Source organism: Gordionus sp. m RMFG-2023, chromosome 5 (genome assembly GCF_954871325.1).
Source record: "Gordionus sp. m RMFG-2023 chromosome 5, tfGorSpeb1-WG-v2, whole genome shotgun sequence".
Lineage (NCBI taxonomy): Eukaryota > Metazoa > Nematomorpha > Gordioida > Chordodea > Parachordodidae > Gordionus > Gordionus sp. m RMFG-2023.
In genome coordinates, this window is record NC_088779.1 from 25559431 (window position 1) to 25578586 (window position 19156).

Sequence of the window (19156 nt, forward strand, 5' to 3'; positions counted from 1 at the left end):
AATTTTAATATGAATCACACCAACCATAATGGAAATATCCATCATAGAAGTTAGGATTTCCTGCCAGATTTTCTCTTATACGTGTAGGACTTTTGTAAGATTCTCGATACATCACTAGTAAATCTAGCATTTTATAGAAGACTTTATCTTTTGTGTCTATATTATTTTTTTCGTAAGGATCCCCTAGATATAAAATATATTTAATTAAATTTATTTATTTATATTTTGACCTCATAAGCTAATTCAAACAGGGAATATTTCTCTGCAAGGTTGTCAATTATACTCATAATTTATTTAAATAAAAAATCTAAAACACTTAGAAAATTATATTTATATTAGCTTATATCCTTTAAGTGAATGATGATTTGATCTCACAAAATGCTTTTTGTCGGAGGAACAAACTCTGGGCTATTTGAAGTTAAAGTATTGCGGTATGAGATAGAATCCTCGTTAAAGATTTTTAAAAAAGAGCACAGAAAGGCGTACACTGTAAAAAAAAGAAGCTTAAAAAATTTATAGTTCTGGCGTTAAGGGTTTACTTACTTGCTTAAAACAATAGGAAAGGTGAGAATGAGTAAGGGTTAGATAGGAGAGAAAATATAACTATAATGTATTGTAACTGTTAAGTATGAAAAAAGTTATAAAAGTGAACTAAAGGAGAGTATATATCTTTTACGTGAAAGGAACAAGAGTGAATAACAATGGTGTAAAAATGGTTAAGGGACAATATTTTAAGGTGCTGAAAGGTAATGCTAGAAATTTTATTAAATAAGATGGAATAGGATAAGTAAGTTTTTATTTGCCAAAATTTTTACGAAAACAAATGGAGATAACACGCTTTAATCCCCCCCCCCCAACACACAAAAATATATTTTTATTACTTCTTAAAAATAGAAGAAAAAAAATGGAAATCCGAATAAAAACTATTCTGAGCCACTACTTCCTTATCTAACTCTAATTTTATTTAAATGACACGGTGTTATCTTAAGCAACCACTTACCCCCTATAATTTTAATATAGATGCGTTATACCTCCTATTCGATAAAACAGTCCCTAATCCCTACATACCCTGTAATTATTTTCAATGTGCCCTGTTTTCTTTTATTTAAAAATTTCAAATATTTTAAAAATAATTTAAATTAAATAATAGAGAAGTCCGAGAAGTCAGCTAGCCTAAGTAGAGTTATTCACAAACGCTTTTCATTAAAATAAAAGATTTTATGAGGATTTTTTCAAAATTTTGTATGTGCTTAGGTCTCTCTTACTGATATGAGTAGAAATAGATTTGAAATATACATTCAAAACGAAAGGCAAATAAACTTTAGATGAAGAAATATATTAAGCTGGAGGTTAGAGGAATGAAACCACGAAAGGTCCAAAAGCCTTAATTTAAGATTTTTCTCAAGATAATTTAAGTTGGAGGAATCGGATATGGAGACACACTGCCTTAGCCAGATGATTCTAAACAAATGCCATAAGAATTGGTTTTTGCTGCTGTATCTAGAAGGGAGAGCTCGAAATTAATACAAAAGTTATTTATTTGGGCATTCTTATTTTAAAATGAGATGTCTTATTCATCCAATTATTTTAATTCTTAGTTTTTAAAATTTTCGATTTAGCTTAAAAAAATCTAAAATTATAAGAAAACGGACATTTCAATAAACCATCAGATCATACATAACATTTAATATTATATTATTGGTCAGGTTTTAAAAATATTACTCATGATGTTGAAATACCAAATATCATTTCTATCTATTTTCAATTTTTCAATATAATTTTCGAATTTTGGGTCCAGAATCTCATTTATACCCGAATTATTTAAAGTTTGTCCGGAACCTAGAAAATATGATATGATATTAAAAAAATATTATACCTCCTGAATACATTCCATCATTTATATTAACCTTCTTATTATCAGGTTTATACCAATCATCCATTTCTCCAGCCATACCCAAGAGTAGTTTAAAATTTCCGAATCTTTCAAATATACAATATATCAAAATATTTAATATTATGTAAACCTGATCCCGGCGAAAATTTTTTTTTTTATTATCATATTGATCAAAAAATTATTTCTAGGTGATGGAGCACTTGCATTGATTATACCCTTCCATTGACTAATGCCATCTATATTTAAGGATGTATTTATTTTGGGGTTAGATTTGGATTGAGATAAGCCACCTCCAGCTAATTCTATAAACGTAGGGTACCAATCAACCGCATGAAACAATCTATTGTATGTTTATATAAAAATATGGCTGATAACAAAATGGCCATTTTAAAATACTTTATTAAAAATTGTAAAAATGTTTCACTAAACTAACCTAAAAAAATAGGTTTTAGAACAATAAAATCTTCGAGGTTTAAAAATTATTTTGAATTGAATAATCAACAAAAATTGAATTTAAATTTTATTTCAACAAAAAAAAATGAATTTCTTACAATTTATATTGCGTTCCTCATGAAATTTACAAACCTCATACTTACATATCCCCTTCGCAAGTTTAAGAATTTGGCATGAATAAAACCAGGAGCTCGTATCCCACCTTCCCATATTGTACCTTTGTTACCTCTTAGAGGATAATTGTTACCACCGTGTAAAACCTGACCACCATTCTTAATGCGTGAAAAAAAATATTTAAATTAATTTTATAAACACGAAAACATTTAATTTCTTTAACTATATTTTGAAAATTTAACAACATGCATGATATTTGTGTATTGTATATATGATTTCAAGATGGGCATCAATTTCAACATCAGGGTTTGTTTCTACTCCCTCTTAAATCAAAGTAGTGCTTTTAAAGAGCTTGATTAAAGCTGATTTTTAAAAACGGCTAACTCAATATTTTGGCAAGAAAAATTATCGCCTAGGCATCGAGATTACGAGATTTGTTAATAAATGTTCAAATTATTTGTATGGCGATGACATGGTTGTAAAACATCGACTCTAAGATACAAATTTATTGTTAAGTAACTTTTTTGCAGCGTAAACAGCCCACCAAATTAGCCTTCTTAAAAAGCCGATCAAAAACTATCTGTAGATCTAGGAAAGCTTTATAAAGTTTCTTGAGTTGGTCCCCAATTGTTTAATCCGTTGATGGGATCAATCTTCGATCTTCCAGATATGATGAAACTTATTTTCTGCAATTTCGACACTATTTCTTAACTTTCCTATAGTTTTTTTTACACAATCTTAATGTGTCATTAGTTTTATACATATAAAATTTGATGGAATACATGTGTATACCACCTTTACTGTTAAATATAGGAATCAGATATCTCTACCTCCATTATTGAGAAATTTCCTTCCTGTTTAGCATTTTATTGTAGAGGTGATAAATCTTATTCATTTTCTTGATTTTTAATCTATATATTTACTTATCTAATATCATTAAACTCTATAAAAGTATAAATTGCCTATTTATAAATTCCGACGATGTGCAATTTTGTTCTATTAGGTATTTTGTCATAATTTAAAACTTTTTAAATTTTAGGTCTAGAAGGAAAGCCATTACCTAGATAACATTTGAAATAAAAAATAAATTTAGTAAATTAAAATACTAATTTTTCGCAGATCGCAAACAGGAATTTGTAAGGCAAAATTATTTAGCATATTTTTATTAAATGAAGTTATAATTAATATTACTATTAAATGTGTTTCTATTTTACTTCCAAAAAATAATGCCAAATTCAATATAGGCCCGTTTAAAGATAGAAATTCAACTGTTTCTCTAAATTTCGAAAGAAAAATTGTAATTCCTCTACGAGTTCTAATTCCTTTGAGATAATACTTTTCAAATTTATTCCAAAATATTATCAATTAGATTTTTATTAGCTCCAGATATGGTTCCCGAGCATAATTAGTATATTGTGTCATCTTGTGGTTAACATTTATTTTGATGTTCTCATTTGAGTGACATTATGCTAGAATAAATTGGAAATGAAATGACTGATTTATGTAATATATTGTTCATTTTTTAATATACAATTAACCCTTTTAGCTGCCTAGAGCTAACTTTAAAATAAAATTCGGAAATTTTAATGGAAAGTCAACTCCAAACCTCCAAATCTCCCTCTTCTCATTACAGCAACCCTTTAACTATATTGAGGTGAGGTGATATATTTTACGAAGTGAAATATAATAACAAAATTATTACATCAGATGTGAAAATGAGGTGAGGTGATATATTTTACGAAGTTAAATATAATAAAAAAATTGTTACATCAGATGTGAAAACTATCAAAGTATCATTATAAAGCCCTCTTCTTTTTAAGGCCAACACGATTTTGCCAACAGCCAAATCAATTTGTTCTACCATACCTATAAGTTTTAAAAAAAAAATTTTTGTAAGTTCTACTTTTACAAATAAAAATTTAGTTACTTTTTTGTTATGATAAATGATGTTGAGTAATAAAATAATTAAGAAAAAATAGTCCATTTCAGCCTGACCATTAATCTTATTATAAATTTTTTAAAAATAGTTTATAGAGTTGAATCCAGTAAGTCGACCCGAAGCCCTAGATATTTTTTTAAAAATTGGGCAGGGTGTAGCCACAAGCGTAAAAACTGATTTCTTTATTAAAATAAAGTCTAATTAGATTTTCCCCGGGATTAGAAAAAAGTCATTATATTTATTTTGATTTTATTTAACTTTATTTTTAAAAAAATGCTCATTTTTTAATGACCAGATCTGGCTCTTACTAATTTTATATAGAGCGGAACGGACCAGTAAAGCGCGGGCATAAACTCAGGCGGGGTTCTATTATAAAATTAAACCTTACTCTTCTCTTGATTTGTTATGATGTGGAGCAAACATTTAACTAAGATTCCTAACCTTCCATAATCTTTAGATCACAGAGAAGTAATCTAGAATATAATTTTAAAAACTATAAAATTAATAATGACCAAGTCATTAAAACCTCAGATATTAATTTAATAAGAAATTCAAACACATATTATTTATCAAATTACCACAAAATAGTCTCCGATTTTTATTAGTAATATTTTGACATCCAGATACAGGACTCCCTTTTGGTACCTGTTTACATAAATAAATATGTATTAGCAAATTATGATACAACCAAAAGAGGTTTATTTTGAAAAAGTATTTAGCCAAGGTTATTAAAATAAAATTAGACGACATTTTATATGACTACACCAGCTATTCGTGTTGGTTATAGTAAACTTAGTCGTTTCTTCATTACCTATTATCTTAAAAGACCCTTTAAAGTTATGGCAAATGGCTCTTGCATATCACCTGTTCATGTAGACAATCCAACTCAATTTAGAATTCACATTATTTTTAAAGTATCATATAAGCGGACGGAATAGGAACACTATCAAAAAATTGATTGTGGAACATTCAGATGGTTTGAAAAATAATTGATATAGATAAATTTTTAAAAACAAGTGTATCAGATTATTTCAGCAAATTTTATCGTCTTACAAAACTTTTATCGCGAATGTCGTTTGTCGTTAATAAATTTTATAGCGAGGGTAATAACCAATTCCGCGAATATTTTTCTGCAAAACATTTATAGCAAAGACAATATCATTATCGCGAATTTATTTCTGCAAACCCTTAATAGTGAATACTTTAGAGCGAATATATTTTAACAAAACTTATCGCGAACCCTTTATAGCGATCTACCGCGAATGTATTTGCGCCAAGTCATTATCGTGAGCACATTACATCAAAAACAAGACTTGATTCTTTAAAAAACAGTACACACGTACAGATTATTTTCTGATAAAGAGAAGAAAGAATATTTTACTTATAATATATTATATTTTGCATAATTCTATTTATATTTTATATTTAGGGGAAAAATTATAATTTGAAAGAAAGAACTTAACGAGTATTTTGAACCTCTCTATAATATTTTCGCGAAATAGTTTTCGCTATGATTGTCTTCGCTATAAGGACTTCGCTATAAAACTTTCTTGATTATTGATTCGAGATAGAAGTTTCATTATAATGTATTAACTTTAAAGGTTTCGCGATAAGGATTTCGCTATAAAAAAATGGCCATATTTGTTTCGTGGTATTGCTTTCGTGGAATAGTATTCGTTAATGTGGTTCGCTATGTTTCGCTATAAAATCCATTCGTGATAAACGAAATTCGCAATAAAAGTTTTACTAAAATTTGTTTAGCGATAATTTCGCTGAATTGACATGGTAGTTTATAGTTAAAAAAAAATGCTTTAAAAATATCTAAATTTTATATTATAAAACATAATTTTGTTATTAATTATAACATAAAATAATAAATAATAATCTGTTTTCTTTATTCTTATATTGTTTGATAATTTTTTGCTAATGTACAAATATTTTAATTATTATGCATAAAGTGTGAAGGAATTAGTACAGAATTAGGAATATCAGAAGTATCTTTATTAAATCAAACAATGGTAAAATTCCAATAACACAATTTTGATGTTAAATAATATCATTTATATATAGTATGTTTAATTATTTAACAAGACAAAAATTAATGTCAATTTACAAGATCAACAAGAAAATAAATAAACTTTTACATTTATTTATAATTTAAATATTTGATTTACTGATCTGCCGCAATATACAAACATATATTAAAGATAACATAATTTTATAAAAAAAGGTAATAATATATAGCGTGGGTCATCATGGTAATTTGCTAAAGGAACCATTATATTTAACTGTTCAAAAACCCTGCCTTCAGGCAATGATTTTAGAAATATCTGCATTGTTTAGCACAAATTATTGCTAATAAATAATTAAAACACATTTGCCAAGGGGCAAAATTAGGGAGTATTTAGGAGTAAAGGAGGAGTTCCTTACTGATGAGACCCAGAATATTTGTGACCGCTCTATAGTTTATGGAATGATATCAATCATCTATAATTTACTTTATTAATAAAAAAGGAAGAGTTTTTATAAATCTAATCTAATTTTAGGTGTGTCTAATTAAAATTCTAAGTCATTACAATAATAATATTTTAATCATTCAAAGGTAGTCTTCAATTCCCATTTCATTTGTGTACATTAAATCCATTTTTATTATCATAAATATTAAATATATTTCGTTTGAATCGTAATTAATAGTAATTAACATAATAGGTATAATATTTATTTTTTTTAAAGGATATTTTTTAAAATTATTTATAAGGGACATAAACACATTCCAATCTAATATAATATTATATAAACACCTTCTATTAAAGGGGAGGTGGGACTTCAAGTTCCCAAAAAGTATGTTAATTTCTAAAAAAAGTCAAATTTTTTTTATAATATCTATTAGTATTTATTTATATCTTAACATAAATACAATATAATATTTTAATCTCTGAAGATACTTTCCAAATATTAAGCATATAATCTATAAATTATTAATATTTATTTTGCTTTAGATTCTAAACAATTACCCCTTATAAGTTGAAATAAAGATGTCAGGACAAAGATTTACTTACATTTTTAAATATCGCCTGTCAAGATCATTTAATTATATGCATGATGATTTAAAATAAATGAACAATGGTTGAAAAAAAAAATGATCACATAATCCATATCGTTTAGAGAATATTTTTTTGATTGCTAATGAAGAATTCATCAAAAAAAGTTATATTTAAATTAAGAATTCCTCAGTTCAAAACTTTTGTGAGATATGAATTTATGTTAAATCAAATTCCTACCATTAAATAGGTTCCGCTTTGAAACTATTGCGGAAAATTCCGAAAAACTATGACCATAAGAGCGGAGTTTCTTTAAATTTTAAATAAACCTGTAGGGAACAGTAAATATAAAATAACCGATGCTTTTCGGGTCCTTGGTTTTAAGCCTACTTTAAATTTTTATATTTAATATGATCTTAGATTCCTAATTTATTTTAAAAAGATAATTTCTTAAATAATTTTTCTAAATGGTCATTAATAAATTTCCCAATTAGATATTATTTTTGAACTGATATTGTTTGTTATATTTGGTCCTTTTTTTAAAATAATATAATATTATAATATCGCAGAACAAAATCAAATAACTAAATTATCGATAATTGTAAAGGTTAATAAATTTTCTTGTTGATATGGTAAATTGACATTTTATTACTGTATAAATGTGATATTATTTTAATCAAGGATTATTACTTTCAATTTATATTATTGGAATTTTACGATTGTTTGATTTAATAAAGTTAACTTCAAATATTCTAAATTCTTAGCTAATTCCTACAATTTTTAGTCAACATTGTAACCTGTGGGGGACTATGGGGGTTTTGGAAAGCCAGATATATGAAAAAGGGTTTGTCCTCATCAGTATTGTTTATTATTTCTATAGTTCTTTCGGCATAAAGATCCTTTAATATTTTATTTAAAAATACATAATAATATTTATAAAAAAAATATTTTGAAGTCAATAAATTATTCATATAAAAATTAATTATTTAACTAACTGTCGAATAAACTCCGATGGCCTGCGGATAGGGGTTATAATTGTAATGAAAATCGTATCCTCTAAATTTAGTACCATTCTTCGATACACCAGCTATTAAATTATAAATTCATCATGTTATTCAAACAAAAGAAGTAGAAGAGGATAAAAACATAAATTAAATATACCAAAAGTTAACATTTATATAATTTATTTCTCTGTTTGAACTAATGTATAACTAATATTAATTTTAAAATTACCCATTAATCTTTACAAATATCGGTATTATGTTAAATATTTTATAAAATTTATTTTAAGGTTTATTCTGCAGTATTTTTATACGTAATAATCAGCATTTTTTAGAAAGATATTTTCAAAAATTATAATGAAATTAGAAGTATTTTGTTAATAAAACCAGTATAAAAAAATGGGTAGTATCTTGTTCAATATAAATTTTTCTGTAAATATATCCGTTTTTTCCAGTATTTTAATTGATTTACCATTAAATATTTTTTTTTTCACCAAGATTTTAATAAATTTATCAGTAAATATATATAATTTTTCTCTATTATTTCAAATATATCAGCAATAAGTATGCATTATTAAAATTAATTTACCGATAAAATAAATTGATTATTCTAATAATTAATTATATCAATTATGAGATTTTTATTTTTAATAAATCTTAATCACTATAAAATGTTTAATATTTCAAAATTGATACAAATTTTATTAGCTCTTGATAATATTTTATTGAAGTCAAATTACAATAAGCTTCACTTAATATAAATATCTTAGAAATTAAGCCCTTTATAAATAGATTAAATGAAACATAATTATTAATCTATTATTACTATAAATATATCCGGTAATTGAATTTTAATAATTTGTTTAAAAGTGGGAGGATAATTTAATATATAAATAAATTATCCTAAAAAAAATTACAGTTTATCTAGAAAATAAATTTCTCTAACCTTCTAATCTTTAATCTGGTTAAGGGGTTGACTTTAGAATTTTTTTTACTGTGCCTTGACAGAAACAAATTTCAAATTCTCTGAACATCAACTTAGGATACTCAAACTCAAGGACTAATCTTAATTTAATAATCTTTACTAAATTACTCTGCTCTCGTTTAATTTTTCTATTTTATAAGTTTCAACTTAAGATTCGCTTCTTCTAAAATAAATGATTGATTTACACGTGTTGTGGTAAAAATGATCTTGGCTTCCTAAATAAAATCCGAAAAACGAATCGAACCCTCTTGAAGTTGGAGTAAAATTTTTATTGCAATATCCCAAATGCCATCTACATGTTCATGCGCGTTATGTAAGTTTATATATTTATTAAAACTGATTGGCTATCGAAATATTTCAAATAATAATAAACATTATCATTAATAAAAAAAAATACATTGTAAGAAAAAAGAATATACGTTTAAATAAATTTTATAAACTTTGGATTTTATGAGAATATTTCTTATCTGAAGGCTTACCCTGAATTCACAGTTAGTGCGAATTCGCGACGGAGTATTATAAAAATACAACACAAAAGATATTTTGTAAACTTTGCTGCGAATACCTGTAAATGCTGGGTAACCTCTCATTCACAGTTGGCATGAATTCTCGGCGGAGAATGCAAAAATACAATAAATTTTAAGTAATTCACGCTAATTATGAGTGAGGTTTATAGAATATTTTTAAATTTGATACAAATTATAATTATTGTTTCTGCAAATATTTTTTCTAAATTTTCCTATGTAAAAATAATTGGAAGTTAATTATTTTAAAATATTTTGTGTATAAGATTCTTCACACTATGGAAACTACCCCATCTCATTAATGTTCAACCATTGATTATTTTTTTGCCTTATTTAAAATTTGAATTTAAATATAAGTAAAATAGAAGTAAATATTGAACAACAAAATTGAATATAAATTGTCGTATTTAACCCTAAGTTTGCCAGATATTTTTTATCAACAGGGCCCTAGAATTAAATTGAACTGAAATAAAAAAAAAAATTTTATATTAATTTGTTATTTTTCATTATAACATTGCAATCATAGTTAGCACGAATTCGCGCTGAATTATAGAAAATATGCTATGTTTTTTGTATTCTGGGTCGCGAATTCATGCTAACCGTGATAGAGAGGTTTTCCTGCATTCATAGCACGAATTCGAGGCGAAGTATAGAAAATATGCTGTATTTTTGTATATTTATGTATTTCGCCATAAATTTGCGCTAACTATGAATGCAGGGCAACACAAACACATCATATCGCATATTTATAATATGGTGGGACAATAAAAATACTTTAAATGTGACATAATATGAATATTCATCATATATATTACAATTTTTATTTAGTATTTCTTTAAAATATTTTTATGCCTTTAATATTGTAATATAGCACTTCGAGCTTTTGTTTTTTATGATCGTAAATATCTTTTGAATACAATCTGGTTAATTTGTCTCATAATTCCATATCCAAATCTTTTAAAAATTGAAAATTTTTTAAACTAACACCATATAACTTTATAGCTAACTGCTATTTTTTGTGGCACTGGACTCAAGATTTTGGCACGCTTTGTGACTGATTAATTTTTTAATATAGTTTCCAATTTATTCTTCGTTGCTGATTTCTAAGCTATCGTTCGAGTATATTCAAATGTCTTCGATAGGATCCCAACATTAATATTATTATCTATCCAGGTGTTTGTAGATTTAGCGGTAAAATTCAATAACAGAAGTCTAGTTAGATAATATTAAGAACCATTTTTTGTAGACTATCCTTGTTTGGGAGTTTTCTTTAAGTGTCTTCCGTTTTGAGTAAGCTCAAAAAATATATTTACTTAAAATAAAATCTCTAGTTTATATGTGAAATTCAATATTAAATTAAATCATATATATGATAGCTTATTTTTCATCATTTATAAAATATCTGTTATTTTCATGCTAAATCTTGAAATGATATTTTAAAATTGTTAAGATTATATTGTCAAGTTCATGTAGCGAAGAAAACAATAAGAATAAGTAAATATGCCAAATTTAATATAACTACTGAATTGATGGTAAGGCAGAATTTAGACATGAATTGAGAAGAGTTCCCAAAATCTATTTCCAAGATGAGAAACTGTTAAATAGATTCTTTAAATATGTTGAGATTTATATTTCGACTGTAAATATGCATAATATTTAAATAAGGATTGATATATTCGTAATTTTACAAAATAAAATTCGCCATTACTTATATAAAATGTGATTGTGTGCTCCACTTAATTTCTCTTTTCAAAATAATTTTAATCATTGAAAATTTGGCAAACTCATTTTTAGAATAAAGTATGTCAACACCCATTTGAATAAAACTTAAAAGAGCTATAAATTATTTAAATTACAATATAATTTTAAAATAATAAACAGACAATAGGTAATTTTTTGAAAGTATTATAAATAAATTAACATGAGCGAACAATTTAGTGATCTTATAATGGGTGATATCTATGCATAAGGTAAAAATTATTAAAACACTAAAATCTATAAAAATTAAATTTTAAATATATTTTTCATAAATTAAATTTAAAATTAAGATTTTAATTTTTTTAGAGGCTAAAAATTTATTTTTGTTTTTGAAAATGAATGAAAGATAAAAATCTAGAGTGGTCGGATGTCAATGTAAGATGGGGCAATATACGACAAAATTTTAATATCCTAGTATACCTCCATTTTAAAAAATGTTATGGCACATCCTACTGATTAGCCCCGGTCTCCCCTACTATAATATTTTTTTTTGTTAAAATTATACTTTCCAATCATGTGGGTCGAATAATTTAATTCCTTTAGCTTCTCTGGCATCATTGTGTAATTCAAACTTACGGCATTGGATTCAAGTGGTCTTAGACCATTTTGCTAAACGATTTTAGATAAATAAATAAAAATACGTAATAATACTGATCTAAAAATATTAAGTAAAAAAAAACTACATCATTTTAATGTAAATAATAATTAACATTTCTATATATTGATATAAATAATTTGATCCTTCCTCATTTGGTTACTATTAAAAGTTAAAACTTTCAACAAATTATAAAATATATAAAATTCCAATATCAAAACTTTAATAAAATGGATGCCCACCCCTATTATTAAAGATCTGACAATCATATTCAATTCTATATTTTTATTGGCTGGCTTATCAACCGGATTTTAAATGGTAGTGATTTGATTTGTGATCAAGAATTTTGTAATAATTTTTTTTTTGAAAATATACTTCATAAATATTTTAAAAAATTTTAATTAAATAAATATTGCTATCATTTTAATCTTAGTTATAAGATGGGTAATCAGGAAAAATATGAACAATAAAATTAATTTGAATTTGATTTTAAGTTTCAATTGTATTCTAATATGTTAACAAAAATATTATGATTTATTCATGGAAACCAAAAACAAAGATTTTATTATATTAATTGAAATATTTAAATAATCTCTATCAATTATAAATTTAATCATTAACAGGTATATTATATCTAAATCTATCTTTAATGAAATGTGTGGCATGAGAAAATTGTGAAATTATATTATATAAAAAATTGTTAAACACTTATATTAACCGCAATAATCTCTATTCTATTAATAATAGGTTAAGGCTGAATATATCGATAATTTTTACCAACTCCAAAAAAATTATCGATCTGCAGGGAATATGGTTGAAGAAATCGGATGTTTTGATAATTCTCGTTTATATTCCTCATTATTAACTATGAATTTTATGATAAGATTGTGGATAAGAATAACTAATCCTGGTAAGTTCTAAATTTTATGGCCATGAAAACCCCATTACTAGGATATTTTTTTCTCTTGAAATAAGGTAAAACTTAATTGAAGGTCTCTTTCTAAAAAGTGTTTATCCATAGCGCGAAATAATATGGACCCCTTGCTTCATCTAGGAATAATACATATCGAATGAAATATTTTTCATTTTTTTGCAATATTCCTTGCGATTTGAATAAAATTAAGAGAGCTTAAAAGGTTTTGCCCAACCTTTTCCGGCTTCGCCCCATTGATTTGATTCACTTAGATATTGCGGAATCACTTATTTTAGGGGAGTTTCGACAATTTTTTCATTGTGTAGACATTATTACTTTTCCAATAAGTCAATCTTATAGGATTTAAGTTATGTGAGGTCCTTTTTCATTCAGTTTCTTCGCTCGATTATATAATAAGTTATAACTGGTTATAATATTTAGGAAAAATCTCCCGCTTGAATTGATTTTCTTAATAGAATAGATAAATTTAACTTAAATCAATTGCATTTGAGTGGGACACCAAGCTTACTGAGCCATTTTTTTATGGAAATCAATAGTTTCTTCGCCATAGCTGCTCTTTAAGATGGCTGCGAATGTAGTTTTCAAGTTATTTTGTTTTTTTTTCAATTCGTTTTTAAATATCAATAACTTATGCCTTTGTATAATTTTTAAATTTATATACTTAATGAAAATAAAAAAAAAATTTAAAAATTATGATGTTAAATTGTATCATTATATCTCAATCATGCTTTCATTTGCCCATTTCACGTTCAATTTCAATATTTAAATTATTAAAATGTTAGCAAATGATAATTTTTATTGCATGGTATTAATAAAGTAATAATTTATTTATGGTATACATACTAAAAACTTGGTAACTTAATATATCGTTTAAAAATTAGTCAAATACTCATGTAAAACTTCAAGCAAATTAATATATAAATATCTTCCCCTTTTTTTCATTTCAGTTCAGAAATCAAATTAATTTGAATTTGATTCTAAATTTAGGCATATTATATAAATCCTGATATAGTTTTGATGACCAAATGCATCTATATATAAATAGTATAATCAATACTAGTATTAGAAGATATAAATATATAGACATTAACTTGATCAATAATCAATGGGTAAGAAGCCTCCTCCTTAAACTTATACCCTTACATTGAGGGCGGTCAAATAATGTTTGTACCACTAGAAAAAAAATGCTTATTTTTAAATATTTTATTTTTAGCCGTATGAAAAGTCAAAAAACATTTTAAAATTCTATAATCTCTGCCAAATGGAAAAGTAGCCACTATCAAATAACTTCATATAAAAAATTTTAAATAAAGATTTCCGAGGGGATAAAAACCATAAATGATTATTTTGGTGATGGCCATATTTATAAGCTTTATTTGTATTTGTAAATATCAGCAAAAATATATATTATGATTATGACCCATTATTACTTGTAATCCCAATTTATAAGGAAAGTATCCCGTCATAAACGAAACTCTGGATCTTATAAATATATTAAGTAAATTTATTTTTATGCATGATATAAAACTAGTGTTGTAAACGTTACTTCAAAAATGAAACGCGTTAGACTAAATCTTAATTCCACTTTTGATATGCCAGTTCTTTTCCCTCCTCTAACAATGTTCTTATAAACGTTTAAAATGATCAAACTCGTCTTGACATGCCTCATTGCATCTTGGCAAAAAACTGATACTTCTTATATAATCCCCCATCCCCCTAATAATTTTTTATTAGTGGAGTTTGATTGGCATGAGAAGAATCAAGCGAAACTCCTTTTGTTTTCACAACACGAAAGGGCAATGCTATATCAGAATGATGTAGAGATAAAGAAACATTATTGATAAATTTTAAAAAATTCTTTATTATAAGACATAAAGATTAATGTACGGATATATAGAACTTCACTTTTGTCATCCTTATGATTCACTTTACATTTAAATTCGCAATAACAAAAAAAATCAATACTAACGGGGTACATGTAGGCTGGACATATGACTGATTTAGTATTATACCATTCTCCGCTAACGTGTCTAGATTAGGAGTATGCATATCTGGATTGTTCCATCCTACATCATTCCATCCTATTATTTTTTTTAAAAAATCATTTATTTTATTTATTGAAATTGTAATCTTAAAAAAAATTAAATTTAAAAGATATATATAATAATTATTAACAATATTAAATTGTGTTCCTACAAAGGAAAGGAGCAGGAATTATATATAGAAATCCATTTGAATTTTTTGCCCTCATTTAAAAGTTTAATACTGTGCCCTTAAGGTTCATAAAATGATATGTTATAATGGGTCCCAATAAAAATGTTTAAATTTTTGTATTTTTTGATTTGTTAGAGATTTAAATTGATATTAGCGGGGAGTGAAGACAACATGTATAATCTCAGATTGAAGATTTTCTAGAATCCTAAGGAGCCCATCGGGCCTTTTATCATTATTTGGAGAAAAATTAAAAGTCTTTAAGTGATTTGGCATGTGAGTTCTCTGTTTAAGCTTTTTTGATAAAACGATTTAGAGAGGATTTTGCGTCTTCCAAAATTAAGACCACATATGCCAGATCACGTATGCCAGACCACGTATGCCAGACCACGTATGCCAGACCACGTATGCCCTTAAAATTAATTTGTAGATTTCTTTGACGCAGACATGAGGTTGAATAATGTCTCGCATCAAAGCCGCAGGCCTATGTTTGCATTCCGTTGTTTATTTTATCATAAAGAGGGTATCAAGACTATGACTCGGGTTTATGACAATTAAATATTTAGCTTATTAAAACCATATTTATCGACATATATAATTAAATTATGTAACAAAAACAAGTTTTCCTCTAGAATTTCTAAGATTGAAAAATATTTAAATGATTTTGAAAACAGTTTAAAACTTATTCTGTAAAATGTACATTTAAATTGACACATGAAAAGCAGGGATCCCACTTGAACCGAACCGTTATACAGGAATGAGCCTTTATAATTTTCTGAATAACCGAACCTCAACTTTTATATGAAATCACTAAAAAGGAGCAAATCAAATCTATATTATTTTTATGACCGGTTTAAACCCGTTTATTTTTTGGTCTAATATCTGGCATATTTATTTTTATTTATAACCTTCGATAAGTTAGATTTTTTTTATAAAAATATTTGAAAATATTTTTGTTGTTTGATTATATTTTAAATTTAGATAATTTTTAAAAGTAAAACTTTCACGATGTATAATAATATTTGTTTAATATATAATTTAATGTTTTATTTAAAATATACATTGGTTGTTGACTAAAATATATATATACATTCCTTTACAAAATATAAAATTTCACGTAATTAATTTTATGTGAAGGATTAAAATTATCTTTATTGATAATATAGTTATAAATTATTGCAAATATTTCTGGGTCCGAGTTTGGAGTTTAATTTAACAATAAAATGGTAGATTCCCTAATTGATTCTAATTATTTGGTTAAAATAACTTCTAAAGATACTTCCTTAATGGTTTTACTGAGAGTAGAAAAATGTTTATTTCGGCTAAATTCAACGATGCTAGAAGTCCACTCAACCAAACCTTCAGTTGAAAAGGCGCTCTCAGTGAATATCCCAAAAATTTTAATCATAAATCCAAATTTAATTTTAAATTGTAAAATTGAATAGAATATTATATATCATACCTAAATCATCTGCGACTATAAAGAGTATATTTTTCCTTTTTTCAGTTTGAGAATCAGTGGATATACTTGAACGTGAAAAGATTGATAGGTATATAATATTAAATGTTAATAGCCAGTGCATTTTTCTTTATAAAAGTTGTACAATTTATATATGGCTAATCTTTTAGTAAGGATTGGTTAATATTTATTAAAATAAATTAAAAAAAATTTTAATATAACTATTATATAAGTAGAATAAAAAAAATTTAATAAAATTATTAGAATTACCTATAAAAATATTAAGATAATTATTTTTAAAAAAAAAATAATTCTGGGAAATAAATTTATAAATATAATTGTTATAGTAAATATGTTGGCATAAGCATTTTTTAAGGAGATTAAAAGAAGGCATTTTCCCCTCCACCATCGCCAGGAAGATATTTTTAATTTTTTGTAAGCAAAAATATTGTGGTAGAGGGTGGGCTGATTTTTATGTTAAAGAATCTTTAAGACTAGTTATTCTTCCTATATTATAAAATTTCCCCAATGTCAAACTTGGTCCGCGGTAAAAAAAAATTATTATAAATTATTTTTAATTTAGCCAAGTTTTTTACTTAAATTAGTCCCGATTTTTAAATAGGAATTTCTGTCAATATTTTTCTTAATTAGCAATAATTTTTTTCACCTTTAAACCATCCATCAAACAGAATAAATCAGTAAAATTAACACTAATACCACACTTTATGGTTTGATATAGGTTTCAGAATTAAGATTTCTAGAAAATTGGCTCACTTCACTCTTGAAACTTAACGTCATTATTTTATTTATAATTCGGTTCATATATTTAGGAATTAATAAATATCTACTATTCATAAAATATTAGCGCAAAAAAACTAGATATTTAGCTCTTTTTTATTTCCCATTTTAGTATAATACCAATTGCAATTGTTTCTTATCTTGCTTTATAACGTTTTTATGCACTCTACCCAAACGAATTAAAATAATTTACAATTAATTACTAAAAATTGATAAAATTTTCAGGAAAAAGCTTTTAGTCACTTTTTAAAAGTAGGGTTAACCAGAACTTTGATAACGATCAATTCCTAGAAAATATACTTAATAACGAACCAAATTTTTTTCTTAATAACAACCAAATGAAAATGCAATAAGACACATTTTTTTTTAATATTAAAAGGCAGAATCACGTGATCGCTTCCGATATTCTACACAACATACCCCTTAGCACAGAACTACTTAGGTGGCTTTAGGAAAAAAATTTGTCCTTGCTGAATTCTAACCCAGATATATACGATTGGTGATAACATCCTTACTTGCCCACAAAGGCTATTCAAAAATATCAATTTTCGTATAGGAACAAACTACTGGACAAAAGTTATATAAAAAAATGCGGGAGTTATCATTATTCAAAAATTTTGTTCATTATTTATTTTTTTACTTTTATATTGTGGATTAAAGCACTCATAAGAAATAATCGAACACAAAACTTTTTCATAAAATTTAGAATTAGTGCATCCAATTGTTCAGTCAGTCTTAACGGATGTGATATATAGGTAATACACCTTATTCAAAATAATACTTTTTTATAGGAAGTGTCAGACCAAAGGCTGGGCAGAGCAAAACCCTTGTAACCCCCCCCCCCTTCTGGAAAATCCTGGTTAAGCTAAACCATCAACTTACTAAATTATTTTAAAAAAATAATGAAATATAAAATATCTTTATGTATTTATTAATTCTACCATTGTTTTAAAAAAAATTACAAAATGTATAAATTTATAAATTCAAAATTTACATTTTAAATTGTAAAATAAAATATATTATTTGAATCTTAACTAATTTATATACGACTATAAGGAGAATATTTTTCCTCTTTTTTTAGCATTTGGAGAAGCAACTATGATATTTTTTTTTTTTCTCTTTAGCTTTCACCTTTTCTGGTGGTAAGCTCCTTCAACATCTCTCTCCACTTTATGTTATTCGTACAATCTCTTTTATCTATTTTATACTTCTTTATATTGGCTCTAACTTTATGGCCCCATTGAAGTTTTGGCCTTCCTCTTTTACGTTTGCCCATCACTTCCAATCTTTCAACTTTATTTCCTATGTAGTTCATTAGGCCTTCTCATTGTGTGCCCATACCACCTAAGTCTGTTTACCATTAACTTAGTCTTAATGGGCACTACCTTTAAACTATTTAGTATTCTTGTACTGCGCACCTTATCCTTTCTTGTTACCCCAGCAATCATCC

The 19156-nt window shown here is 25.8% G+C and overlaps 1 protein-coding gene across 1 annotated transcript; it reads right to left on the bottom strand.

The window, feature by feature from the left end:
• Positions 1–4: 4 nt before the first annotated feature.
• LOC135930292 (arylsulfatase B-like) lies at positions 5–17032 on the bottom strand. Its single transcript, XM_065467073.1, has 14 exons — positions 16912–17032; positions 15208–15319; positions 14669–14720; positions 12215–12318; positions 9613–9719; positions 8437–8528; positions 8239–8340; positions 4979–5045; positions 4230–4327; positions 2480–2619; positions 2025–2234; positions 1877–1980; positions 1723–1839; positions 5–183 (listed from the first exon to the last, which is right to left on the bottom strand). The coding sequence occupies exons 1-14, from the start codon at positions 17030–17032 to the stop codon at positions 5–7; spliced, it is 1605 nt and encodes a 534-aa protein (XP_065323145.1).
• Positions 17033–19156: the final 2124 nt, after the last annotated feature.

Excerpts from the sequence above, each read along its gene's own strand:
- LOC135930292 (XM_065467073.1), bottom strand. The coding sequence starts at position 17,032 with ATGCACTGGCTATTAACATTTAATATTATATACCTATCAATCTTTTCA. Across the intron at positions 14,721-15,207 it reads GTCCAGCCTACATGTACCCC|ATCCAGAGTTTCGTTTATGA; the intron begins GTTAGTATTGAT and ends TATATTTATAAG. Across the intron at positions 1,840-1,876 it reads TGATGGAATGTATTCAGGAG|GTTCCGGACAAACTTTAAAT; the intron begins GTATAATATTTT and ends CATATTTTCTAG.